General features: G+C 41.6%; 2 protein-coding genes across 2 annotated transcripts in view; both read left to right on the forward strand.

The window, feature by feature from the left end:
- The window catches only part of cav1 (caveolin 1), a 35,677-nt gene extending 29,091 nt beyond the window's left edge, over window positions 1-6,586 (forward strand). Inside the window, exon 4 of the transcript XR_011584306.1 lies at window positions 6,576-6,586. The gene's annotated coding sequence lies outside the window, so the exon portion shown is untranslated. The remainder of the gene's footprint in view (window positions 1-6,575) is intronic.
- met (MET proto-oncogene, receptor tyrosine kinase) overlaps window positions 1-26,857 on the forward strand; it is a 59,080-nt gene that overhangs the window by 7,437 nt on the left and 24,786 nt on the right. The window contains exons 3-10 of the mRNA XM_070830187.1: window positions 14,564-14,767; window positions 19,956-20,084; window positions 20,507-20,683; window positions 22,035-22,192; window positions 22,836-22,950; window positions 23,240-23,376; window positions 23,785-23,949; window positions 24,331-24,430. Coding sequence (XP_070686288.1) covers window positions 14,564-14,767; window positions 19,956-20,084; window positions 20,507-20,683; window positions 22,035-22,192; window positions 22,836-22,950; window positions 23,240-23,376; window positions 23,785-23,949; window positions 24,331-24,430 — 1,185 coding nt within the window. The remainder of the gene's footprint in view (window positions 1-14,563; window positions 14,768-19,955; window positions 20,085-20,506; window positions 20,684-22,034; window positions 22,193-22,835; window positions 22,951-23,239; window positions 23,377-23,784; window positions 23,950-24,330; window positions 24,431-26,857) is intronic.

Consider the following 26,857-nt stretch of genomic DNA (forward strand, 5'->3'; position numbering starts at 1 on the left):
GATGTGCCGCTTAACTCCGGTTTAGGCAGCACGATATGATGAATGTTGTAATGATGAGTGGCTCTCTTTTTGGCTGTCTACATGATGGAGCAAATCTGCTGTTCGTCTCGTTTCTGCGGGGCCATTTCTGTCTTCAGGCTGCTCTCAGTTACATGAAGAGCATGAAACTGAGGAAATAATTACAAGTCCTCACCCTGAGATGTTGAGTATAACCACTGATTACTGTACTTCAGTACATTTTTTAATTATGCTTTATTTTTTATACAGTTTATAAAAAATGTCTAATTTAGATTGAGGTTTAATGTGTATTTATAGCAGCAGATGAACAGTAGTTGCTGGCAAAAGGCCTCACTTAAATCAGCTGTTTATTTGATACTAATCAAAATTGACAGTGAGTCCTTTCATTTACAAAGACTGCCCAGAAATAAGTAGTGAACCAGTATGATTCTTTTAACTAAATGTTTCAGGCATTAATGCCAAAATTTAACCTGAGTGGAGCAAAGATTTAATGTGATTAACCAATTTTATTTCTTCAGCAAAGTGTTTCAGTAGCTCTCCAGCTCATAAGAAAAGCACTCTTTCAGCTTGATGCGACATCCAGAATGTGCTGTTGCCTGACGGTATCACCTTAAAAAAAAAGAAATGTCCTGCCATTTTGCTGGTTAATGTAATGTGCAGAGCCACGGCAGGGGTTTGGAGTGTCCCCAACATGCCTGGTACCCATTCTCATAAGTCTATTCAGGGGGCAGCAACATTTGAGACTGAAAATAAAGAACAGCCACAGGTCAAAATTATCATCAGATTACTATTGATTTGAGAAAACCCACCAAATGCTGATTGCTTTTAAATTGAATCTTCGGGCTGATTGATTATAGTGTGTGTAATATAATTCCAGCTGGGAGACGCTTTTGACCGACAGTCATTTTAATTAGCCCGCCTGTTTTAATGAACACGCTCTAAACGCTTGCTTGAAAAAATGCCAAAGAAGCAGCCACAGAGGCTCATTGATTTTATGTTCTTCTGTTAAGGAATTCCTAATAATTTCTTATTATGAAATAGAATAAAGCTCCACTTATTTGACTTCAAAGATATAATTGCCTTTGCCAGTCAGTTGTTTGATCACAGATAAAATATGATTTCATTTTGTTTGCACATAAGAAATTTGCATACAACATTCAGCACTGAGTGAAAGAATGTTGAGATGAGCATGCAGCAGATGTTTTGCCCAGTTTGGGTCCTTGTCGGGACAATAAAAGGTTTTTTATAGCATGAATGACAAGGTACACAACATGTATTATGCAAATGTTAACCAGCAAGCAGCTATTGGAGACTGTAGTTGTGTTTGAATATCTGGAAAAACCACTGCTGGTGGTTTGATGGAGGAGGAGTGGAGAATTAAGTATATATGCAAATATGGTTTGACTTGTTTACTTCTACTCCTACTGTCACTATGTACATGTATACAGGGAAATGTCAATGAAATTGACTTGACCTCTCTTTAATATATGAAAATGATGCTAGAAAAAGAGAAACAGGCAGATTGATTAATGATTTAAAACTTGGGCTCAAGTCAGACCTAAGTCACAAAAATGAGCTCTTGACATGCATTGGAATGACTTGTTATCCATGCAATGGTCAGCATTCAGGTGCCTGCAAGACTTGCATCTTGACTTGAAACTCAACTTGGACTTTCTACCCAAATATAGATTTCTGTAACATAGTAAGTCTTCTCATTGCACAAAAGCAATAGTTACAAAAAAACTTGACAGAAAGACAAGAAAGTGGAAGAAGTGATGGCCAGCATGATGAAAAGATGAAACTACAAAAGATACATCATCATATGAAGAGAATACCACATAGGAAGTATGTGGAAACACTGTGAATATGATATGAAATCTGTTCTTCATTTTCTCAGGTATGTATGAGTTTGTATCAGTTGCTTTACAGCTAAAAAACGCAAACTACATGTGTCAAAGCTTTCAAATCAATTGATGTGACAGGAGATATGCTGTAATAACAGCACTTAGCGATCAGTCAATCATCAGTTTCAGTGTTCCATGATAAATAATGCATTTATTGTAGTAGAGATAACGAGACCTACAGCAGCCCGTCAATAGACTCATACTTTAATACCGTGAAATTCTCAGCAATGCTGCTGATTCAATGGGTTGCCTTGTGGATTTCACTGTTTTTACCCCCACATGCCTGAGCCTGCTTATGCCATCACCAAGCTGGTATTTGTGCGCTGGAACTTTCTCTCTGCATAAACCAGATTTATATAAAGGTAAACTTAACTGGGGTTGGTACACATAATATCAATATTACCATCATGTAGAGGTAATAATCTGGAGCCGCCTCTTTTTGATTTATTTTTGCAAAGAAGATGCTGCTAAGCAAATAAAGCAAAGTGTAATCGTGTCTTAAGTTATGGCTGTGGATCAGTCAGAAAAAAGACTATTCACAAAACATGTCACATGTGAACTTATGAACATATGAAACTGCATGAATATGATTCTTGTGACCAAAGGTTTGCTTTTTTGATGAGATCTCACACCATGTGAAGGATTTCATGTCTGTCATGCCACACAAGAAGCTAATCCTTCCTCAGATGAACACAAACATACAAATTTTGCGTAGAAGCACCACTGAGCTTTAAGCGGTTTTTTGCCACAGATGTCACAGATTATGTCCCACATGTCTGAGCCTGTCCGTGCCACCGCTAAGTCGGGTACAGAACCCAGCGGTGCTCTGAGACGGCGGGCGGGTCTCCAGCGGCCTACGAGAATCAACAAAAGAAAGAAAATACTACTTTCTTGTCCAGTCCTGTCCTTCTCATTTTACACTCCATAAGCCTCCGTTTTGATAAAGAAGACTATGGGCGTGTTTGTACTGTGGATGAGATTAGATCTGCTGCGTTTCGGTAACGTGCATCTTTCTCATAACACACTTTGACGCACATCTTCACATGTACATGTGTGCACACAGGTACATACAAAGCAGAGTTAGACAAACTGTTGATGGATCAGGCTGTTTTGTAGCTTTTTGAAGTGTGCGCCACTAAAGCATTTAATGTTTTAAAAACAGAAAATAACAGCGAAATAATAAGAAGCCTCATGCACTTGCTTTGAATATTTTCAAATATTCTAGATCCGAAACAATTATAGTCCAAAAATAGTCCATTGAGTGAAAATTGACTGTTTTGATGATCAATTAATTAAAAATGTCAAACTTTCAGTGGATCCAGCCTCATAAATCTGAAGTAGTCCATGATATTAAACTCTGTGGGTTTTAAGCATTGAATTTGTCAGCTTAGGCTCTAGGGATTGTGATCTGATAATGTCTTGACCAAACAATCAGTTGATTAATTGGGAAGATAATCAACAAGTCATTCAATGATTAAAATATTTGTTTCATTTGAGAGTTTTAGTGTTTAGAAAAGCAACAAGGGAAGTTAGAAAATAAGAATACAGCAATCGGCAGTTTCCGTACCACAATCATTTATATAGTGTGTGTAAAACAATGTTCAGGCCGGTGTGAGCTACTGTTTATATGTTATAACGTAAGCAGTCTAATTACCCTGACCTGACTCTGCCCGGCCATATGGCCTTGTGTTTTCACTGAGAGCTGGCAGCTGTGCCCTCCGCCCCTCCACCCTCAGGTGGGCCGTTACGTCACCCGACAGCCATGTCCAGGCAGGTCTGTCTGCGTGAGGAGAGGCTTGGTCAGCGCCCACAACCAGCTGCACAGAACATCATGGAAAAAAACCTGTACTTTATTCAATGTAATGGTTAGATACAAAAGCTCACCCTTGAAATGACCTTACCTTCAAGCTGTGCCAACCGTGACGAGCTACATGTTGATTCGTGCCACGATGGATCATTAATCCTCATTGAATTTTTACTAATCATCGGATTTCATAATTCTTTGATAGTAGAAGATAAAACTGTTGTGCAGCGATTGCAGCAACTTTATTTCAACACTACCCGTCCACCTCAGTAGTATCAGGTCAATGGGTATCCTGTTTATGTCTGCAGGCATTTCCTGGACGATTTTCTACATGATTTCACATTCACTCAGTGTCAGTGTTTAGTTTTAAATCCGCAGAGTTAATGGTTAGCCCAGGAGTTTGGTTTCTTGTTTTGCTGGTGAGATGGAAGTGTGTGTAAATCCTTTTGCATGGGCTTTTGTATGCACATCTTATCTTTGTTCCGTAGATAAAGAGCGAGTAGTAAATATGCAAACCGTCAGTGCCTGCAAGCTGTCTTCCAATAAGCAGAGTGGGAAATTACCACCAGCCACCATCAGCCAAATACTGTTAAATTTAGACCATGGCCGATAAGACTTTTAGTGCTAAGTACCACTCTGTCAGATAAACATCATCATTTTCTGTGGGTTTTTTGTTTTTGTCTTCTTTTCTCAACTATCACCTTTTCAGCTTCTCAAATTCATATCATTGTTAACTGAGTATCTTTGGAGCCTTAATGAGACAAAACAAGCAACTTTATAGTATCTATTAGGCCTCTATATATCTATATATCATATTGTTTTCCCCATGTTTCCCATTATTACTATTACCTTTATGATTTATAAAATAATGATTCATTTTTCAAAAATAAAATCATTAGTTTCAATTCTACTGCAAACTTTCAAACCGTGGTATGAAATCTATTCTTCGCTGTGGTTGGCTGATGGATAAATTACTTTGTTTCCAGCCAATTACACAAAGTGATGATTATTGTCGCCATGTCATGTCATTTTTATGTTTTGACAACATCTTGCAAATTAGATGCTTTCTTGTAATACTACTCCACTGACAGGTTCATCTCTGATTGGATTTCTTAAACGTTTTCCTTACCAGCATGAAGGCGTTTGCCAGCAGTGCCAGAAGTCATTTGTGATACCCTTGTGTAGTGTCAAATATGGAGGAGCTTTGCTCCATTGAGCTTATGAGTCAAGGCCTCCGAGCTATTTCCTAATCAGTGGCATGCCTCCTACTCTTCTATTTCACCACATGGTGATATCCTGCTCTCTACTGAAATGAGGCGTGTGGATGCTTATCTGTCAGCCCCCGTGCTTGAAATGAGGGACCAAAAGCAATCTCCTTTTCTCCTGCTGCTGTCCTGAGCAGCGGCCTCACCTCGACCCCAGATCACTCTCATTTCCTTGGCTCTGGATCCTTCAAGCTTTGTCATAAGGTTTGAGTCTGGCCCTTTGAAATGCTCATAATCACAAAGTTCACTAGAGCAGCAAATGCCGGCCTGTGGCCATAGACAGTTGGAAGGAAGATATGAAATGTTACCTCATCATCATATTTCTCAGGTTTTAGTACTTGTAGTATAGAGTATAATGAAAAAGGCCATGTCATTTGTTAATGTACAGTCTGGTTGATGACCTGGTCGATAACACGAAGAAACATGGACAAAAACCTCTGGCCTGTTCATCCTGTAGATGCATGTTAACTCAATTGTAGCAATATGGCATTTTAAAGCAAAACAGGTGATCCAACTGGCTGTAGGAAGAAAATAACAGGAGAAAGGAGGCAGTGGCCTGATCACCAGGAGCCACTTGGACATATGAACATGAAGAGGAGTCGTGGGATCGAAACACCAACGTTGACGCATTGCATTTATATTTCTTACAATAAATGTCCATTTTACCTCAATTTTATCAAGGATGAGCAGAAAGAGTGAGAAAGTATTTGGCATTTTGGGGAACTGGTCCTTTATGTCTCTTTTGACATGATCAGTCTGCTAACTTTGCAGTGACCTGCAGCCCATATCAACCATTTCAAGGTGCTTCCTGAATACACTGATAACCAATCAACTAATCTACATTTTTCAACCAAATGGAGGGGGACAACATGTCATTCCAGGGGAAGGTCTCACCTCAGGTGAGGACTAATCCTCTCATTCCATTCAACCAGTAATCCCCACACAATGCGCCTGAATGTGTGCTCAAGTAATGGAGGCACATGGAGAAGAAACCCTCCTCGTCCCTCTGTCCACATACTTGTATTGCTTTTATCACCCTGCTGCGTCCCAAACAATGCACCACAAACAGAGAAGCTATTTAGTCAATCCTCAGGACACTGCAGATAATGTCTCTGCAGGCTTTGATCTTATCCTCCTCATCGATGATCCTGGCTTGAATCATGCTGCGGGAGAAAGGCAAGCTCACACCTGAGAGGGCTGAGTAGCTTTTCTCGGAACTGAATAATATGTTGTTTTGTCAGCAGCTGGACTTTCCAAGACTGTTTTCGTTTAAGGAGTGAGAAAACGGCTATTTTTAGTTTTTGTTAGGTTTGCAAACCTGACGAAATAGTATTGGGGAAAAAAAGGATAATCAGTTTGCTTCAGGTCAAGAAACCATTGTTATTGTTAGATTGCATCACACACCTTCCTGCAAGTAAAAAAAGGAACAGAGGCCTCATCATGAAGTCAGTCTACTGAGATCCTCCAGTCCTGAGCATTAAAAAATCTGGCTGTAGGCCTAACGGATAAGTAAGTGAGCGCAAGCAGATGCAGCAAAATTATTCAGAGCCCGATCCCTGAAGATCTTTGATATATGTTTACGAGTGTGTTAGAGGGAGGTTTAGCAACACTGCGAAGCCAGATGCAAACTTCCAGGAGTTTTACAAATGTGAAAAAGTAGCACATGATGCATTGTAGGAGTCATGGTCAGCTCTCTGAGGACAGAAGCAGTGCTGACTTGTCTTTTGCTTGCTTCATCATGCAGTTTAGAGACTCTGAAGCACACAAATGGCTGCCACCTGCAAGCTGTCACGACATGCACTAAAATATTTTATGGTGGCTTCATAAAGATCTGCTTCCATAAAAGCCACGTCTGCTTTCTGAAGTTTTTTTGGTGAGGTTTTGGCTGTTTGTGTTTCATGATTATATTTAGCTCTGTCGGTTTCCATGCAAAACTGCTGGAATATTACATTTGTTTTTCTGTGTCACTTGGTAAAAAGGGACAAATATTAAAGGCTGTGCAGCTGAGCAATAAAAAGCACATTCCCTGTGAAGAACATTTTCTTCCACGTTGCTGCATTTCAGATTCCCAGTCTTGAGCTGTCACTGGTGCACTGCAGTCGTATTTGTTTGGTTTTCTTCATCTGGCTCTGATCTGACTTCTACTATGAGTACGAGTACAGTGTTTCTGCCAAAACAACGCTTGCCAGTGATCTCATCTCATCCAGGACCTTGCTGAGATGAGGAGGCCCTCGTGTTCAGACCTTATGTTGACCCTCTGTTGATAAGCTGCCTTGCTGCTGAGGCACAGGCCTGTGCCGTTTACAACCGAAGGTTATCTGGCTGCTCCTCAACGGCTGCTGTTGGGCTGCAGCTCTCCAGCTGCTGTTTCCCTGCCTTAGCTCATGTACGAGCCCCTGCAGTTCAGTCTGTCTCCTAGATAGAAAATTACCTCTCAGAGCTGAAAAAAAAAGAGAAGCAGAGAGCCACTTTTAGGCATGAAGGCAGTATGCTTTAAATGGTAATGAGAAGGCTTGAGGAACTGTTTTTGGCAATTCTGCTCACTGTGAAATCTTCACTGTGAAGATTCTGCCAAGTGTCTGCACCGGTGGATGGATTTGATTATTCCAGACTGTTAGGAAGCAGGAATTCTGGGAAAAAAAGAAATTTGGCTCAATAACTTTAGAAGATGTCAGTTTATATCTTCGATCTTGTGTGCATATTCGGCATAGAGAGCCAATTATTTTGACATTTTCAGTGAAGCTGGTAAAGCTGTGCATGGCAGAATAGCTGTACTCTTAAACCCCCTTTGACTGTAGTAATCAAAAGGAGAGTGTAATGCTAATGCTAATAGTCATGCTAATAGATGACTGGTGCAAACTCTCTGAAGCAGTCTCAACACTTAATCACCCCAAACCCCCCTTTTTTTAAATTCTTGCGCTTTTATAATAAAGAGCACATGTAGGAATGGCAGCTGTTTTAGTAAATACGAATGATCGCTCTGTTTAGCTGTCAGATTGGAGATTGATCTGGCCCTAGAAAGACATTAGTGTTCTAAAATAATGGTCTGAGTGAGTAATATGCAGGCTGAAAAAGCAAAGCATGATGTGGCGCTCATTTGCACTCATTTAGAGACGGTGTAGTCAGAAAGTATTAAGACAGGGTGATGGGGTTGTTCGTATACCATATTCATCCACATTACACTTGTAGCCCTTTTTTACCCCTTGGACGATATATAACTAGCACTGCAATACCGACAACAGTCATCTCATGTGAATGGACGTGTTCGGTAGCTACACTTGGGGTTAAAGGTTTGGTTTTACTCATGACCATCGAGCCATTCAGTTTGTCCAAGTGTTGAGATTTCAGCATCCACCCACTAAAATCAAGGTGAAAAGAGTTTTGTCTGTGGCGCTTACACTGTTGTGAAATGATATTTTCTGGAGAAAATTCGACAGCAGCGCGGACTACTTTCTATCAGGAAGTCGTCCATATGAAATCTTCTCACAGTAGGGACAATAAATTATTCAGACTAACAAGAACTAACTAAACTAAACTAAATTTATTGTTGTGAAGTCAGAAATATGTATATTATATTGACACATTAAACCAAAACTGCACCTCTATCATTGTCATTGTTGAGGTTCCCAACTCATGGCCATAGACCACCATTAGTCTAAGGAACATTTGCTTTTGGACCACCAGGAAATTACATTACTCTGCAAAAAAGATGAATAACAATTTTTTTAAATTACGAGGCAATTGTGGCTATTTGTACAATAATCATTTTGAATTTGGAGCAGTATTTGTGCTACATCTCCTCTAATTGCTCTCTATCTACTCTACCCCCATAGTGTGATTTTAGGCAACTAGCTTGCTGTATGATTGGAAAAAAAAAAAAAAACATTTGAGTGAGAGCTCAAATGTTTCTTCACAGGAGGTAGGGGATGTAAAATGGTTGTTTAAATTACCTAATCACAGCCAAACCCTCATTTCTTTAGTGACAACCCACCCCCAAACCAGCCCCACCTCCCTCAACCACACTCCCAGCCATCATCTGCAACACTGTTGATGTGAGAGCAGCGTACAATAAAAAAAAAAAAAGAAAATAGAGAATAAAGTCAAAGCAACATATTATTTATGATAATAAAAATTGATTTCAGTAGGGCGTCTGGGCATCTTTACATAAGTGCAATAGCAGAATAAGCCTACAACCTTGTCTCACTTACATAACAAGAAGCCAGTGAAAACCATCACGAGGGTCCCTGCCACAGCATCCTCACAGCAGATGTCACAAATATCAATGTGACCTCAGTTTTTAAACAAATAAAAGTCAGCGAGAAAAGCGTGAGTCCAGTGGGAATGTTTTACTGTATGCCTCATGCGGAAAGTGCAAGCCAAGCATGACAAGCCTGAGTTTATACGGTGTAATGTATCTCATATGTCAGGAGCTTTTATGAAACACCTAGGAAAAGAGCCACATGGATGTAACCTATTATCACACATCAGTGGAAAAATTACCCATCTGTTATGTAAATACCACAGAAATTGGCCTTGATGAATATTTTTAGAAACTTTCCCTTGTGAAAAATATCCCCTCTTAATATCTCATCTCTATCTGTGAATGTAATAATTTATTGCGTTGACCTATCTAATTCTCTTTGATCTGCAGACTGTAACTTAAGCTACTGTGTCAGTCTGCCCAAAATGTGGATTAGCAGGGCAACTCTGGAAAGATCATTTGAAAAATGTGCTGTTCAGCAGAAGAAGAGTCAAAGAACTCCTCAGACAGAGCAAAAATAGTGTCTCTTGGCCCCTGATCACCAGCAGTCAGCAGTCCATCACTCTTTCCCTTGTTTTGAATTGCATAAATCCCCAATCTCCGGGAAGAAGTGGAGAAAAATATGTTGATACATGCAGGAAAATAAGTTGCTGTGTCAAGCAGTGATGAAAAATAACCTCTAACTGTGTTCTCGGATGACGATATTTTAGTCTCTTATTGGAGGCCAAGTAGACGGGGGATGCAGGATCATCACTCACCCAGCCAGGTTTCACACAGTTAGGGTGATTTAGTGGCGCTGAGAGGCTGGAAGCTGCATTGTTCCTGTGTGGGATAAGCCTGGAAAACACACACACAGTAAGAGATTATTTAAGTGGACTGCGCGTGTGTGTTTGTGTGTGCATGGAGGTAAAGGAAATAGAAAAAAGAGAGGAAGGTGGTTAGTCAATAGAAGAATTGAAGGGGGATCAGGAGTGTAGGTGGGTGAAGGGGAAAGATTTAACTCCTCACTGTGAAAGAGGCTTTAAGACTCTATTTAACAATTATTTGTTTTCAGTATCAGGGCGAAACAAGAGAAGATCCTTCTGCCAGTGGTGTGTGACAATTCCTGTTTGTTTGGGTCAAGAAATTTTGCACAGGAAGAGGGATTAGAAAAACAGAAGAAAAGAATTATATGCCATGATCTGTGCTACTTTGGATGGTTTTAGTTTTTGCTTAGCTCATATTCCCAACACCGGCTCAAACTTTTCAATGCATTTAACTGAATTTCATGTTGTGTGCTTGAAAATGCTGCACCAAATGCAGAATTAATGCTGAATTAGTCCAAAAATATTTTTTAGGTGACACAGTGTCTCCATTATCTGGGGATATAAGAAGCTGTATGCTGTGAAGCATCAGAGGTCTTCAAACATAAATGTCAAGACTTTATGAAATAAAAATATGTCCCCTCAGTACTCTTTTAGTTAAATGTTTTGCTACCAGTCATTTTCTATGTTGTTTAACATTTCTGAAAAACAGGATGTCTAATTTTGCTATAGTCTCCACTTATTATTCTCCGTGTCTTTTGTTGGACCTGTTTATGTGTGACGCCGTGCCCACCTCAGGGCCCTATTATAAACAAAGCTGTAGTCCTGCCTGGCGTCTGGGGGGCCACTCGAGGGCGAGGCCAGCTGCACTGTGAGCGCCAGGGTCTGCCCTCGCCTTATTGTCAGCTTCTCTCACTCTCTTAACTGTCCCTTACACCCTGACAGTCCCCTACAGCAAAACACACAGACATGCAGGCACACATTAACACATGGCTGCATGTGTTTGGTGCGATCAGCCACCTGTGTACTTAGACACACACTCGCATCACGGCCATTACAGCTTCTGAGGGTCAGGTTGCAGAGTAACGTGCACCCTAAGTCCAGGTGGAGTACTGTAATGTGTTTCCCAACATTACTGCAACAGTGCACTCCCCCCAACACACACACACACACACACACACACGCACACACACGCACTCCACATTCCTTTGCATTTCGCTTTCTCTAAAAAATGCATTTCCACACATCCCGATGACAACCAAACCTCTCCGCTGTCTGGAGCGCACAATTGCACATGCAGTCCGGAGGTCAAAGGTCTGTTATTCCAGTGAGAGAGCCAGCTGAGCGGCCTGCAACGAGACAGACTCCACGGGTTTGTGCATATGTGCAAGTCTGCTAACTCGGGCTAAGCCTCCGCAACACGATGTGTATTTTTGTCCATTAGCAAGAGGGCCTTTACACTATTTTTGCACGGCTGTGTGTGGCTTGTGTTTGTATCCAAATCCTCTCCTGCTAGTAACCCAGTCCATGGTTTATAATTCAGGCATTAGTGTGTCTATTCACACAGGGCCCAGGGGCCTCAGTGAGAGTATGAAAATGACATTAGACCACGCAGATCACCTTTCACCCCCCTCTTGACTCTCCTAAGCAATGCCGGAGGGTTTTGGAGCTCCACAACACCGAAACCCTATCGCCACGCTGTTGTTTTGGGGACAATGGCTGCTGGTTAAGTATAGGCCAAAAGGTGTACAATATTTCACAGATCTGCCCCACGGTGCCTGTTCTACGGCTGAAAGACACATTCACAAAATGGCCTGAAAGATGTAGAACATCAGGAGCACTTGCCAACACCGTAAATCTTCCACAAGATAAATGTAAGAGTGAGGTGTAAAAAATTAGCTCAGGGATCAAACTTTAATAGTTTTCTGCTATGGACTAAAATGTGTCCATAGCAGTGAATGCCTTGCTCGTTATAGATAGATAGATGACTTTATTAATCCCTGAAGGGAAATTACCTAATATGACCTAATCTGCTAGCTGAGTTCTGTATAAAATATGTGTCACTGTGTAAAACGTTCTACAGGGTCTTTTCTCAGTCTTTGGAAAATATTCAAACAATACAGATCCCACTTCTTTAATTAAATATATATATATAGAAGTTCTTTATTGAACTTTGTGTACAACTTTCCTTTTTTTAGGAGCCTGTTTGCATTTTCAGTGTGACGTTCTCTACAACTCTGTCTCCGTTCCAAGAAACAGCCAAGGATAACAGGAGCGGAGCTTCAAACGAAGCTTGTTAAAACAACCTTTCCACTGTCCAATTTCGTTGCCTTGATCCTCAGGAATACCTTAGCAGAGGCAGAGGAATGCCTCCAAGACCTTTCCAGCCCTCCCTCCCATCATCCAGCTCAGCTTCAACAAACACCCCAAAGTCCTGTTTGTTTGCTCTGATAATAATCAGCCCACGGCCTGTTTTTTGAGCCGCGTGGCGTAATCTGTACAGCAATGGCGCTCTGCTGTAGTTTAGGTTTGGCGGATTCACATGTTTTTCATATGTGCTCAGTGCTAGTTGGTCTGTTCTGAAAGTGCAAACAGGAGTTACGATGGTTCGTGAACTGAATTTGATGTAATGAATAAGGTGTACTTACACACACAAACACACACAGATTCACACATCAAACACAAACTGTCCATCATGACGAAGAGGAGATGTTTCTTCTGTCTAGGCTCTCAGGCTCGCATTGTCAAACCTCCACTCTTGCTACATGTCCGTGTTTTTATCCAGTCGTGACACTGTTATTTTTTAGCCAGTTTGCACTATTCCTCCTCCCGCTGAGTAATTCAGTGCAGATCAGATGACTGCACCATCTCACAGCTGTGTGTTTGGCATAAAAAGGTCCAACCTTTGTGCCAGCTTTCAATTCCCTCCACATTTTCCCTGGGTTTGACTTAACCATTGTCTAACTGCAGCCACTGGCCTTGAGGACACCTAATTCAACCAGGGTTCGTTGCTGCATGCTTGTCAGTTAGCCAGGTTTCTCCTCTTCGTGCAGTCCTGTTCTTCTCGGCAATGTAATGCCACCAAGAAAGAAATTTCCTTGATTTATTACTCCACCATTGTTCTCCTCATCTTCAAAGCTTGCCTTTGAGATCCATTCTAAACAAATGATGCAACACAAAAGCCACAAATAATGGCCTTGTGACCCAGGCAATGCTTTAGGTAGAGGCAGAAAGAGATTATGAGTCGGTAAGTGATTGAAACCAACTTTGTTTGATGCAACAAGACCAGTTTTTACCCTTCAAGTCACAACAAACATTTTAAACTAAGTTCACAAACCTCTCAAGGCATTTCCCGGTAAAACTGTATGCACTAATGGCACTGCGGAGGCACTTTGAACAGGTCGTCATAATCATTCTACCTGTGCTCCCTCCCCCCTCCTTGTGACTCCAGAGAAAAGGTCATCATTCACTGAAGCTGAGAAAACAACAGAAAACTCCAGGCCTGGTCAGGCAGTCAGGTCAAGGACCTTAAGAGCCATAAGAGGCCCGCCACCCTTTGGGTCATTAATAATTAATGAAACCTGAGGCTGGCACAGGAGGCCATGACTAAACATAAAAAGAGCCAGCGCAGTTAGAAAGCAGGAGTGGGCAGTAAGGGGAGGGAGGGGGCATTGATAGAGAAAAGGCCCTGAATCCAGCTCTGGCTACAGTCCATGATTTCACTGTATGCTCCAAAGGCTCCAGACACAACAATCTGTACAACCCAGCAACGTTTGAAAACCGAGGAGAGGAGCTGGACAGACAGATTATGGTTCAAAACTCAAGGAGGCGATGAAAGTAGAGAAAGAGGAGGGTGGAGAAAGTGGGGGAAAAAGTGGGGTTGCCCAGTTGGAGAGGGAAAATGCATGTCATGGAATGAAAAACAGCATTAAAGTATCCTCGCTGTTTCCCATGAAATCCTGCCGTCCTCAAACCTCTATTCAACAAAGCATGTACTTGCCCTCGAGGTGCTATCACACCAAGACCTCCATTACGAGCACGGCCTGATGAAAGAATAGCTAAAGGGAGCTTAGGAGTTTTGGCTCTCAACCCTCCCCCATCGGGCTAGATATGAAAGTGGATAGTTCAACATAGTATTATATAATGAGTAGTTGTCAGGAGAGCAGTCTTTTTGGATGAAGTGATTCAATCTTGTTGACGATCCCCAAAGAATATGGTTAACAAGACATTATCTAATATTCTGTGGCAATCAGAAGTCTTCACTGCTTACATACAGATTTTTATTCTTGTACAAGTTTACCACTTTGAAGTGGATGTCTTTCTATGTTAAACATGACCACACTGATGTTGCTGACATGTCTTGGCTTCTCCTTATGTCATATCACTATCCTGCCTCTAACCACAGTAAGAGGCACTCTCTACCAATATTATTCTTACTGTAGATTTTGTTATTCTTGGAGTAGACTGCAGGGAGTTTTTTCTAACTGATGCTTTTGGTTTCCTTGCAGAGTTCATCAGACGACTGCGATCCACATGAGGGAATCCACGAAGGGAAAGAGGGCAAGTACCGCCTGCAGGTGACCCAGTTTGTCCAAAGGTTGGAGTACTGGCACAAAGAGCTGACAAACACCTTGGTTACCTCTATTACTGTGGTGCCAGTCCACGGCCGTGCTGTGGCATACCTGGGCACCGCCGACGGCCGCCACATACAGGTAAAGATTTCCCGTTTGTTTTTTTACAATAAATGTCTTCTAAAGACTGATGGGAGCCTAATTTGCATGGACAATACTAGCAGTTAGGCATAAACAGAGACCCTAAGGCTACAGCAGCCATGCAGTTTCCCCCTCTCATTGTTCATGTAAATGCAGCAGGATGTTGGTACGTGAGGAGTGAAAGCAGCCTGCTGGAGATACAACACACAGTTGGCTGCAGGTGCCTCTGCCAGAGGCAGGTTGGGGGAAACTATGACCAAGCACCGGGACCTTTCTGTTTGCACAATTTGCTTACCTTTGACCTATGCTCAGCGAGACTCCAAAAAGCCTACGTTCCAGCCTGCCATCTGAACAAACACAGTCCATTTTGCCTATTATTGTACAAACCAATAGTTCATTCCACCCTCCTGATCTTTTGTAGCCACTTTTATCATGTCGTACATGACCTGTTAATACTGCTTTTAGGTGATTTTAGTCATGAGATAACTTTCTAGTCATGGGATAAAAAAAATGGGATAACTTGAATATTACTGACTAGAGGCTCCTTGTAGTAGCACTGTGATGGTAGGGATTTTTTCTTAGAGGGATACAAAATTGACAGCGTATGACAGACATTTGACTATTCTGCACCTCTTTAAAACATGGACAAAATAATAGAAACACTTGACAATGTCTGAATATGAAGTACCACATACAAAGCGGTGGCCGCCCCTTAACCCTCTTGCTTTCTTTCATTTCTCTTCCCTCTTTGCGAAGGTTATGTGCCTCTAATAGAAAGACACCTTAATCCTTAAGCGCTCTTTTATGTCTAGACATGCAAATTACCCAGTGTTAAGGGAGAATATGAATTCATTAAATCCTAGACTCCAAATCCAAGACTTGGCACATGAAATCATTTTGTAGCTTTTAGTGCCTGTGCACCTGCAGTTTAAACATGGATTTGGCCTGTTGGAGGTCCATTAGTTGCATTATTTTGTTTTGATGAGTCATACAAGGGCTGATCATCATGCTAAAATAAAACATTTTGGCATTCATCTTAATTAACTCAGTAAGACTGGCCTGTGATTCACTGTGGTTACTAGTCCTCCCTTTTCATGTGGTGTTTATTTTGTCCATCCACTCAAACTGTACAGTTGTGTGTGTGCAATGGTTTCAGCTGCAGAGTAAAGTGCAGCGAGTGACATTGCATTAGCGTATCAGTCCAGCGCTGGACCAAAAACTACGATAAATGGAATGAAACACATAAAGTAAACGCTGAATTACCTCACGTGTTTTTGAAACGCAAGAATGAAAAGACATGCATGGAAAAAAAATGGCAAGAGAGACGTGGAAAAAAGGGCCGACAGCTGCACGGAAAGGGAGGGGGGGGGATGGAGGGAGGGTACAGACGGTGGTAGTGGGGTGCGAGGAGGCTTACAAGCTGAACGGCACGTTAATGGTGAACGGCGGGCTTCGCTGACACGTTCCCATCGCACGGCATTTTCTACTCACTGAGCGTCCCATGCAGCTGTTGCTGTGTGTTTCTCTGCCATCTACCCCCCCCCCCCTCCCTCAGTTTTTTTTTTTTTTGTGTTTAGTTTTTGTGGTTGGTTGAAATGGCAGAAGTTCATTGTTTTAGCCAAAGGGTTTTAGAAGGTCTGAGGAGGAGAGCAGCTGTCCTACCCTGGAAAACTGTTCAGTTTATCAAGTATTCTGCCCATCATTCAGACAGAGAGGAAGACCCAGATTTAGAACAGATTGAACTGAACACTAGTCATCTGTAAACGTATTGCTAATGTTGATCTTGCATGGTAGGTTACTCCTGTGATTATTCAGATAAAACAGTGACAGAATGGAGTGATTTGAGTTTAGTTAATAAATATAGATGGAGAGAGACCAAAGAAAGAGAAGAACAAAAGTGAAAGGTAGGAGAGAAAGAAACGAAGTTGTTTAAAAAAACTTGCTTCCCATGAAACGTGAAGAAAGAAAGCAAGAGAAATCGATTGAGCAAGAGAAAGGAATGCATTATAAAGGACGGTGAAAAGGTATCAGAGAACCTGGAGCTGAAAACATGAAGAGGAAAAGAGTTGAGCCCTGGCCTGTATTTCCCCGTAAAGATGTTGCTTTGTTCCCAGATTGTAGCACTTACGTTTTTGGGTAAAATGTCATCATAACTTAAATTATGCCAAAAAGAACTGAAAACAAGACCCAAGTTGTGATAAACTGGATTAATCCATTGAGCCTCTTCATCTCAAAGGTATGACTGCATAGTCTCATTCACTTTCCCTGAACTGATTTTCCAAGGTGTTCATTTGAACTGACGACCCTCCGGCCACCTGCTCGCTGCCAAAACTTCGCTACAATAAGAATCTGTGAGAGGTGCTCGCCTCTGCTTTGGCAGGGCACTTCATTGTTGGTGCGATAAAAAGAACCTGTCAACTTTTCATGTATTTCAGTTTCCTGGTCGCTCCCAGCGGACGAGGCAAGAGGGAACATGGAGTTGGGGCAGTGAAAGAAAAAGAGCGTTGTTCCCCCCCCAATGGACTCCATTCTGGCTCAGGAAGTGTTTCCCTCAGCTTCAGTTGGGCCACTGTGGGAATAACACAGTGGTCGTGTTTATAGGCCAAACTTCCCCCCGCCTGCTTAATACAATAAGCTGTAATTTACACCGCTATTACCTCCAGAGAGATGCCTGTTGTATGGCCTCGTCCCCAGCGGAAAGCCACCCATTATACTTGCTGTTACAAAGCTAACGTTGATCATGAGGCTCAAACAGTGGGAGGAATGATGCTGGAACACACGGAATTTCTGAGGGTGAGGGCGAGCGGTGTATCAGCCGACCAACGTTTAAAATTTACAATGCAGTATGTTATAGGTATTTACTGGACGCTCTGACGCACAGTTCCTTACTGTGTGTGTGTGTGTGTGTGATTTGTTTTCCTGACAACTATATAAATGGAGTGTTTTGTTTTTGGAGGATACATTGTGTTGAAACTCCATCTTGACATGGCAGAAAGATTGTGTGTGTCCATGGAGTATATGGAGTGCGTGCGTGCGTGTGTGTGATAGGAGGAATGGTATAATTTAAAGGGCTTCATGTAACTGGAGCAACCACACACCCCATTGGAGAGCCTGTTCTGTTCTGTTTGCTCCTAGGCCTGTAATTGCAGTGTAACCGCAAATGATAAATGCTGTTCCAGGTGTGTTGACTGCATACGTGCGTGTGATATAGAGCAAGTGAACAATGTGTTCAGTGTATGTCAGTCTGTGTGTGTGTGTGTGTGTGTGTGTGAGACCTGTATGATAAATGACATGTGTTATTGAAAGCGTTTGCGTGTAAATGCTGCATGTGTGAGAGACAAACAGAGTGTGTGCGAGTGTGAAAGTATATGTGTGTGTGATGGAAAGACATGGAGATTGTGTCTTGCTTATGTGCAGACGTGTGTGTGTGTGCGTGTGTGTGTGTGTCTCTCTAAAAACACATCCCAACATGCCAGAGTACACAATGTTTCCACTGGGGGCTGCGTCCTCTTGTTTTATGTCCCACATTTCTCTCTCAGCCCCCTCGACTATGTCAGAGGTTTACCAGGTAGTCTGTGAGAGAGTAAGAGGGATGCATTTCAAATAAAACACGGTTAGTTTAAGACATCATGCAGAGTTAAGTTGTAAAGATTGAAGCAGACAGATTGCGCCAATTTCACAGCTGTCAAAAGCTGCTAATGCATGCAAGTTTCTATGCGTGTGAAATACATAAAATAAACAAGTTGAAAAGACCGCTTTGGAGTCATTTGAAATTGCCTTTGAGCCGCTGTTTGTTAAGCTTGGCTTAACAGGTACTGGTGAAGGGTGAAATTAATATTGTTCTTTTCATCAAAAGAAAAAAGGGTGAAGGTGTTTACTTAACTTTGTGTAGCCTGCTTTGCAGTGGTGTTCTTTCACTATTAAAGAAAAAATAAAAAGCACTTCTTGGTTACTGCTTTGGTGACATACACACCTCAAAATGATGGACAATCAGTAAGAAGCTAAAAACATGATCTACGTACACAAATATTCAAGTTTAGTTTTCCAAGCTACTGAAAAATCTGACCAAAACTTCCTAAAATGACACATGATCACGGTTGCTTCTAAACCGACCGCAGACCTTTGTCAGAGTGGACGTTTTGACTTGTCAAACGCAGGTTTAGCTTATAGCATCAGTGATGGCTGCATTCCAATTTGATGGGTAAGAGCCCTGATACTGTATCTGCAGACCCACTAAATGGAAGAGACAGATCACTAGTGGTATTAGTTCCCCCTGTGCTTTTCCTCCTGTGACTCCTTCAACGTTTCTACACTGAGAAAAGTCTTTTAACACAGTTTTTTCTAGACTATGACACTGGACTTAACAGCACTAAGAGGAAACTGTAATGGAGTCACTTCATTACAACTCTGATTTTAGCCAAATTACAGTGGAAAGGCCTTACTCAGGAAAAGATGACACAATCTGGATCATTGTCCTTGATCTCCCGAGCAAGGTGTGGTGGCACAGTGCCAGAGAACTTGTTGATGACTTCAAGATTTTCATCCTCAAGGCTCAGTTTGTCTTCAGGTGCTGCCCTATTGTTGTATAATCCAGACTCCATATAATGTTTCTAATGTGTGTATCAGTTTACAACGTTGTGAAGCATTGCAAATATATACAATGACAATGAAAAACAACCAGGTGTCCTTAGCTGACCTGTGTGCTGGTGGCTTTAAAGAAAAGGGGGGAACAAACACCACAAGAAGCACAACTAGGCAACTAGCTGTTAAGATATATATAAGATATTGAATATTAAAAGTACAAAAGTGTGACTGTAGCAGGCCACACAATAGCTAACAAATAGATTAATATGGATTTCTTTATCTGGAATAATCAATACTTGAGTTCCTCAAATGTCCATCTTAAAGGTTTTCTGTCTGAACCACACTCTGATTTTAGTCACCATTGTGAAAACAGTATTCTCGTTACTAAAGCATTTTGAATGGTGTCTGGTTACTCGTTTATTTGATGTTTCTGTTGGATAATTGAGCTTCTTGTTCACTTATGATGAAGCGACTGCACTTTTCCTCTCAGTTACGGTCAGTCTCAACCAGTGATACTGTAAGCTGTGCCGATCATAACGATGTTGCCGTTCCATTAATAAATGCACCTTTTAAGTTAGTTTCAATGATACGTTCCTTCTTTCAGGTACTGTTCTCCCGATTTGCCTCTCCTCATGTCGACATCCGCCTGGACTCGAGACCCGTCTCCGCCAGCGTAGCGCTGCTGGAAGGTGACCCCTCAGACGGAGCCCTGCTAATGGCCACAGGAAACAAGGTGGGCCTGGAACCAAAGAGATTAAGGACAGAAAAATGCACATGCTGCTATTTGGCACAAGACATTGTGCCAAATAGAGAATATATGGCTTTATTGTACACATTTGATTTATTAAGACTCTCGTGTTCATCTCTGAATTATAACAAGAACAGAATCCATACAAATTTCTTGCATTAGTGGCACGATTACACCCTATTTAACTGAAAGCAAATAAACAACAGTGAGTAACAGGGAGCAGAGCCAACAGATAAAAGAGAATAAAGCTCCTTAAGGCTCACCGCAGGGGATCTGCAACTAAACATTTTGGTTTCTTCTTCTAATCCACTTCTGTCTGAGGGGGAAATACTTGAAATGCTTGTGTGTTGGGCAGAAATTAAGAAACAAAAATAACTTATGTATTATGCTTTCTGTCCTCATCCTAGATCACTAAGGTTCCTCTGACTGGCCCCGGCTGTAGTCAGCTGACCACCTGTACTTCCTGTTTGCTGTCGTCACGGGTGACAGAATGTGGCTGGTGTGATGGACGCTGCACCAGAGCTAACCAGTGTCCCTCCTCGTCCCTGTGGACCCAGGACTCCTGCACACCTGTCATCACTAAGGTAACCACAGCTACTAGTCACCATGGCGATGATAAGGACAGTAAGCTCACTCTTTTCTACTTGCTCTCACTCTTTCACTATTTTGCTAGCAGAATATATTTTTAGACCATAAAACATTATGACAATGTGAGAACTGCGTGTTTGAATGTCTCAGTTCTTCATTGTTTAGCTAACTGCTATTTCAACACTGTGCAAATAACCTGAACCTAAAAGAATAACCTTGCAGCTGACTCAGCTTGCCGGGAAACCTATCATGTGATCGCATCATGCCAGGTTCAAACTTTGTTTAAACTCTTTCACTCCTCGCCTTTCAAAAACATCTCGCATAACCTGGGAACTGCACTTGTGTAGTTCATGATCTGTATGCTTGCTCTGTATTTGTCTTTGACAGTGTGGCGTTTGTGAAGGTCATGTCCCTTCCTGAAATAGCAGACCTTTCACTGCAGCACTGTCCTATTTAACACTGCTGTAATTTTGCGAGACTATATTGAGCTCAATGTGGGTGGCGTTCATTCTTTCTGACTTTAGTGTTGCACCCCATGCTGTTAGGCTGTCTCCATAAAAAAAAAAAAAAAAAAGGGTTAATAGGACAAGAACCTGTAAAAAGCACCTCTTCTTCTGGGGCTGTTTTAACAGGCAGATTTTGAATAGAGCTGTAACTGCACGGACGTTTCATACGTAATGTAAATGCCTGAATAAAGGTGAGATTAAACCTCCTAATTTTAGTAGATGCAGTGACAATGGCAAAATGAAAACATGACACTGCTTTACTTTCTGAGTCTCAGAACTTCAACTCCACCCAAAACTTGAGTGATCAGATCTAATCTAGGGAAAGAATTGAGGTTTCTGGGAAGACGTTCTACCACACTGCACTGTAATTTACCAGTAGAATTAAAATTGGTCATTTTAGGTTGCTTTAGATCACAAAGGAACATTGTTTATAGTACACACAGAAAGCCCTGTAGTTTTGAGATCCAACAGGTTCAAAGATCCATTGCAGTAGCAGATGGTGAAAGGAGTGACAAAGGGGAAATGTGTCTATAATATTTAACCTGTCAGCAAAGATAATAAGCAAATACACCTGGAACAGCAGCAGGTGGAACAGCAACAACATCCTCCTCCAAAACAGGAAGCAAAGATTTTCTGAATATATTAGGAAAGTTCTAGTCCTCTGGTGTAAGACTCGTGATGATCATGGTCTTAGCTGATGACAGGACTCAAACAACAGTACTTAATTGTCCCCAGAGGTTATACATATAAAAGCTAGAGGACACTGACTTTTAATCTTAATATTATGATCTCAGACTGATGAGTAAATGTTTAAAATGTAAGTGTTCCTTGTTTGCATTAGGTTTTTCCATCGTCTGGACCAATACGAGGCTCTACAGTGGTGACGATGTGTGGGCTCAACTTCGGCTTCGACAAGACGGAGAGTTTCAAGGCCTCTGTGGTAACTGTGGAGGTGGCAGGAGCTCCCTGCAAACTGTCCAGATATGAAAATTCCAACAGGTGTGTGTGTGTGTGTGTGTGTGTGTACAGCTTCCATGTCTTCATAGATCCCATGCCTGTGCGTTTTCTGCATTGAATTGTTGATGTTCTAGTTTTTGTGTGCACATTATACTGGCATGTTTTGTATGAGCATTTTGACATGAGCACTGTTCCTGCACAGTATCGTGAAAGCCACTTTTGAGAGGCAGGGAGTGAGACAGACTGTTTGTTAAATGGTGGGTGTTTACGAGATAAAGGGACCCGTACACTGGCGTCCTATAGGGGCAGAGTAGATTTAATAGGGGTTATTGTGTTGAAGGAAGAATGTTAAGAAGGCCCCCCCTCTCTTCTGCAGCCTGCCACATTCAACACATGACTCCCCTAACTGAAAAATTGCTGGGAAAAATCGCTGCATCCAGACTTTCCACTCTCCCAAGTCCACTGGGGCCAAGTCCCATTCAAAAGCCCCTTTTGCTACAAACAACCTCATTACAAACTAAGCAAAAAAAAATAAAAACACTGCCCACCGAATCCAAGATGAAGATCGCCTCTTTGTGCATTACTGCAGGGCAGTAGATGATCATTGAATTAGGATAAGTACTGGGTGTTTGTGGCAGGGTATAATGCCTGGTCTGTGTGTTGTTTTGGGGGGGTGTGTGTTTAGGTGGACTGAGATGCAATGTTCCCCAGTGTTCAGTGGGAACTTCACCCCATCAGGACAGACAGTGAAGGTCACGAGTGGCCACAAGGTAGCCAAGATAGAGGGCTTCACTTTTGTGGTAAGAATGACATTTTTCCTTCCTTTTGGTTGCATTTTGTGAAAAATCTGTTTTGTAAGTGGTCTGTGAAATTATTTGTCTAACATGATGGCAAAATAGAGAAGGAAACATAACATATAAACATGTGTAAGAGGGTGCACGCTGACGTGACCTTCACAGTGAATGAATACATGATGAGTTCATGTCCAAGCTGATGCTTAAAACAGCCTATCGATGGTTCACCTGTGGCTCCTCTGGCCAGTTTCATCACTTCAACTTACTGAATTTGTCTGTTGGTGTCTGCGACCAGGACCCTGTGATCCACGAAATCTTCCCAACATTCGGGCCAAAGTCCGGAAACACCATGCTGACCATCAGAGGAGCCTTCCTTGACACTGGAAACAAGCGGGAGGTGACGATAGGGAAAGCAGTCTGTAAGATCCAGAGGTCAGTATCCTTTTCCTTTCTTTTCTGTCTCTTTTTGTCTCTTTTCCTCGCCCACTGCATAACAGGAAAAGCTATTTAAAATCAACTTTGCATGTCAAGCCCCAGTCTTTTTCTGTCTTTCTAGATATGTACTGTAGAGGAATTGTTTTTGTTACAAAAGCTCAAATGTCTGGAGGATTTCTTAAAGGTCAAAGGTCTTTCTTTTTCCTCAAATTTTTCTTGCTCTTTTCCTCATTCTGCGTCATTTCCCACACAAGCAGTAATTGTCAGGAATTATCTGCAGGACTAATGCAAGAGAATTGCATGAATAGGGGCTTGGACAATAGCTTCCACTGTACATACTAACACAACAATATATCTTTTGTGTTAATGTACTCATTTCCCCCTCACCCCGACCTCCACCATCAGCTTGTCGTCTAGCATGCTGACCTGTAAGACGCCTCCGCACGCTTTTCCCTCCAAGCAACCCTTGAAGCTGACGGTGGATTCAGTGGAGCGCCAGTCCCCCGTGCTGTTCACCTACAACCAAGACCCCATTATCAACAGCATCCAGCCCTCACGCTCCTTCGTCAGGTTAGAGTTACATTCACTTAGAATGGCAGTCTGAGTTTTTGCAGTCTATATTTCAGTTCCAGTGGAGGCCAGCGCTGCTCACATGTTTGGATTTTCCGAAATGGTTAGGATATCACTTTTCGTCAATGTCACCTCAACTAATTTCTGTCAAATGAGCTCTTGCATGCATGTTCATCCAAGAGAGCAAAAGTGAGGCCGACTTTGAATATTCGTGGATGCGTCGAGACAGATTAATGCTTTAGTTTTACAGCAGGAGGAAATGAGTAGGAGGTGACGAGTTGCTAAACTGCTAATGCTAACAGCAGGTTCCTCCCAGTGGGGATCTACTGTGTCTCTATCTGATGATGATGCTAACATTCGTTCTCGTTCCCCTCACTGTAGCGGAGGCTGCACTGTGTCAGCTCATGGCTTCTTCCTCCAGTCCGGCCTCCAACCCCAGATGGTCCTCACCACCGGTCAGGAAGCTGAGGTTTTCCATGTGGTGAGTACAACATGGGTTTTATGTCTTTTGTTTGCACAATCTGAGCATCTTTTATACAAAAAAAAGTGTAGGAGGGCATTGGGTAGGCAGTGGTAATGCTCTCTAGGTAAAAAGCACTCAGAGGATCGTTGCTACTTTGGTGACAGGCGTCTTTCCTTTCTGGTGTTTTACATCTCTGTTCTTTCTAATACCTGTTCAAATTTTAGCCTAATATCATACATAAACCTATTGTTTTAATCTAGTAATCGTTTTTGAGATTAAGGACAGAAAGAAGTGAAAGAAGCAAACATGACTGTGCCAAGGGAACTTTTGGTGCCTCAGTTTAGTTCCTGCAGGATTTTATATCCTGGCTGTATTTGGATAATAAAAATAGCTTTTACAGATATCACATCATAAAGAGCTGGCAAAATGGAATAATTTCTTTTCAAATGCATTACTGTCACATGCATGGTATTGTCATTATATATACTAATGCCTCGAACAATCATCTAGAAGAAAAAAAAGAACTTTTGATAATGGAAAAGGGCTAAAGTATCAGACAAACATGAGAAGAGAGGAAATGGAAAATCCAGTCTGATCTGTAGGATCCAGCTGTCACCTCTAACTCACGCACAGTAGCAGAGCGAGGCCTTATGGATGCTTTGGCGCTCCTCACCTCCGTCAGACTTTATTCTACTTACTGGAGGAAAAAATGATACACACACATGCATGCTTGAAGCACTGGCAGACTGGCTGTCCTTTACAGCGACCGCCTGGAGGTGTTTTAAATGATCCGACCCTGACATTCACCAGGCTTTTACCACACTGTCTGCAGGCCGTTAAAATGTCTGAAATTGATGTAGCTTAATCATATGGGTGCGAAAAAGGTGTTAAATGTATATAAAATGTAATTTATTGCGTCTGTGCAGCTTCTCAATCATCCAGGTCATAAGTCAAAAGCAACAGGACTTGCTGGTTTTACTAATGACATTATGAGGTTTCATTAGTGCTACTGTCTGATCCATTAGACATTAGGACCTGGACAAATTATGTATTGTGTTATCTGAACAGTCATAATCATTATAATCACTATAACATTCATTATTTTTCTTTCACTCTGCTACACATGCCATACCTCTGGCTTCACACGCTAACCTGTCGAGGATAAGTAAACACAGTGGGGACGTGTTTGGATGTTTGTCTCTCATGCAAACATCCACACACACACACACACACACACATTGCCCATACATACCCAGACTAATCTGATCTAATCTCTGCTCCTGGACTCATATCATATCATCACATACATCCATGTAACTGCCTTGTGTTTTTATCTGTATGTCTCTCCATTATGTCTATCTTGTTTGTTACTCTTTTTTTCTCATGAAATTCTGCTCATCTATGACTTTTATTCTTCATTGTCTTTTTTGGGGGGGTGAAATAACATATTGGACACTCATGTCATCTCTTATCTTCATTTACTTTAAAGCAGGGCGTGCCAGTGCGTTGCAAAATTACATTTCAATTCAAGTTGCGCTTTCTTCATTCTGTTGGCGAGGACTCACTCATTGTTTCATTTTTTTAAGACACTTGCACTCATTTCTAAAAAAAACTGTTCACATAAGTTGATTTATTTTCGAAGTAGGCTGAAATATCTTTAATGCACTGGCAGTTTTTTAACTTCTTGGAAGAAAATCTGTTTTTTTTATGACTCAATGATAGACCCAGATTATTTGATAAGATTGAGGTTTTTCCTACGTTTGTTGGTCTCTTTGGTTTTTGGAACATTGTCAGTGGTAGAATATAAAACTTCATGTGAAGATGTAGACCTCCACCTCATAACAGAGACACAACATTCAAGATAAAAAACAATATTTCTTTGGCAAGTGCAGTACGACCAAAGTTTTCATGTTGAAGCCAGAAAAGAGTCAGCGCTGTCTGAGGTAATGATACTGACCTCAGAAAGTACCCACCATGGCTCCTCTCTGTGTGAACTAACTGACCTTCTCACCCACTCTTTTCGTGTGCTTGGATTACGGTTTCACAGCTTGGGTTTCATTGCATTTGTTGCAATCTTTTGAGAGGAAAGTGAGAAATGGACCACCTTTTATCAATTGAACTGCATAAAATTCAGTTCATTTAACCTCATATAGAGTTGTGATTTACATTAGCTGATCTTCTAAAAGTGGTAAAAAAAAAAAAAAATTCACCAATTTCAAGATTTTTAAATTTTTTAGGTTTAATAAGAACTTATTTTATTAGAATATTAGAAGTAGCTTCTTAGGAGTACATATTCTTTCAGAGTGAAGGGAACATATTTCTTAGTGTGTCATAACAAAAAACAGCCCTCTTTTCCTTGCAAAGGTGTGTTGTTCTCCGTGCGTATGTGATGTTTGCCTTTGGGAGGTGGTTTTAGGACAAGCAATGCTTTGTAATGATGCTATC

The sequence above is a fragment of the Pempheris klunzingeri genome, chromosome 5, assembly GCF_042242105.1.
Source record: "Pempheris klunzingeri isolate RE-2024b chromosome 5, fPemKlu1.hap1, whole genome shotgun sequence".
Taxonomy (NCBI): Eukaryota; Metazoa; Chordata; class Actinopteri; order Acropomatiformes; family Pempheridae; genus Pempheris; species Pempheris klunzingeri.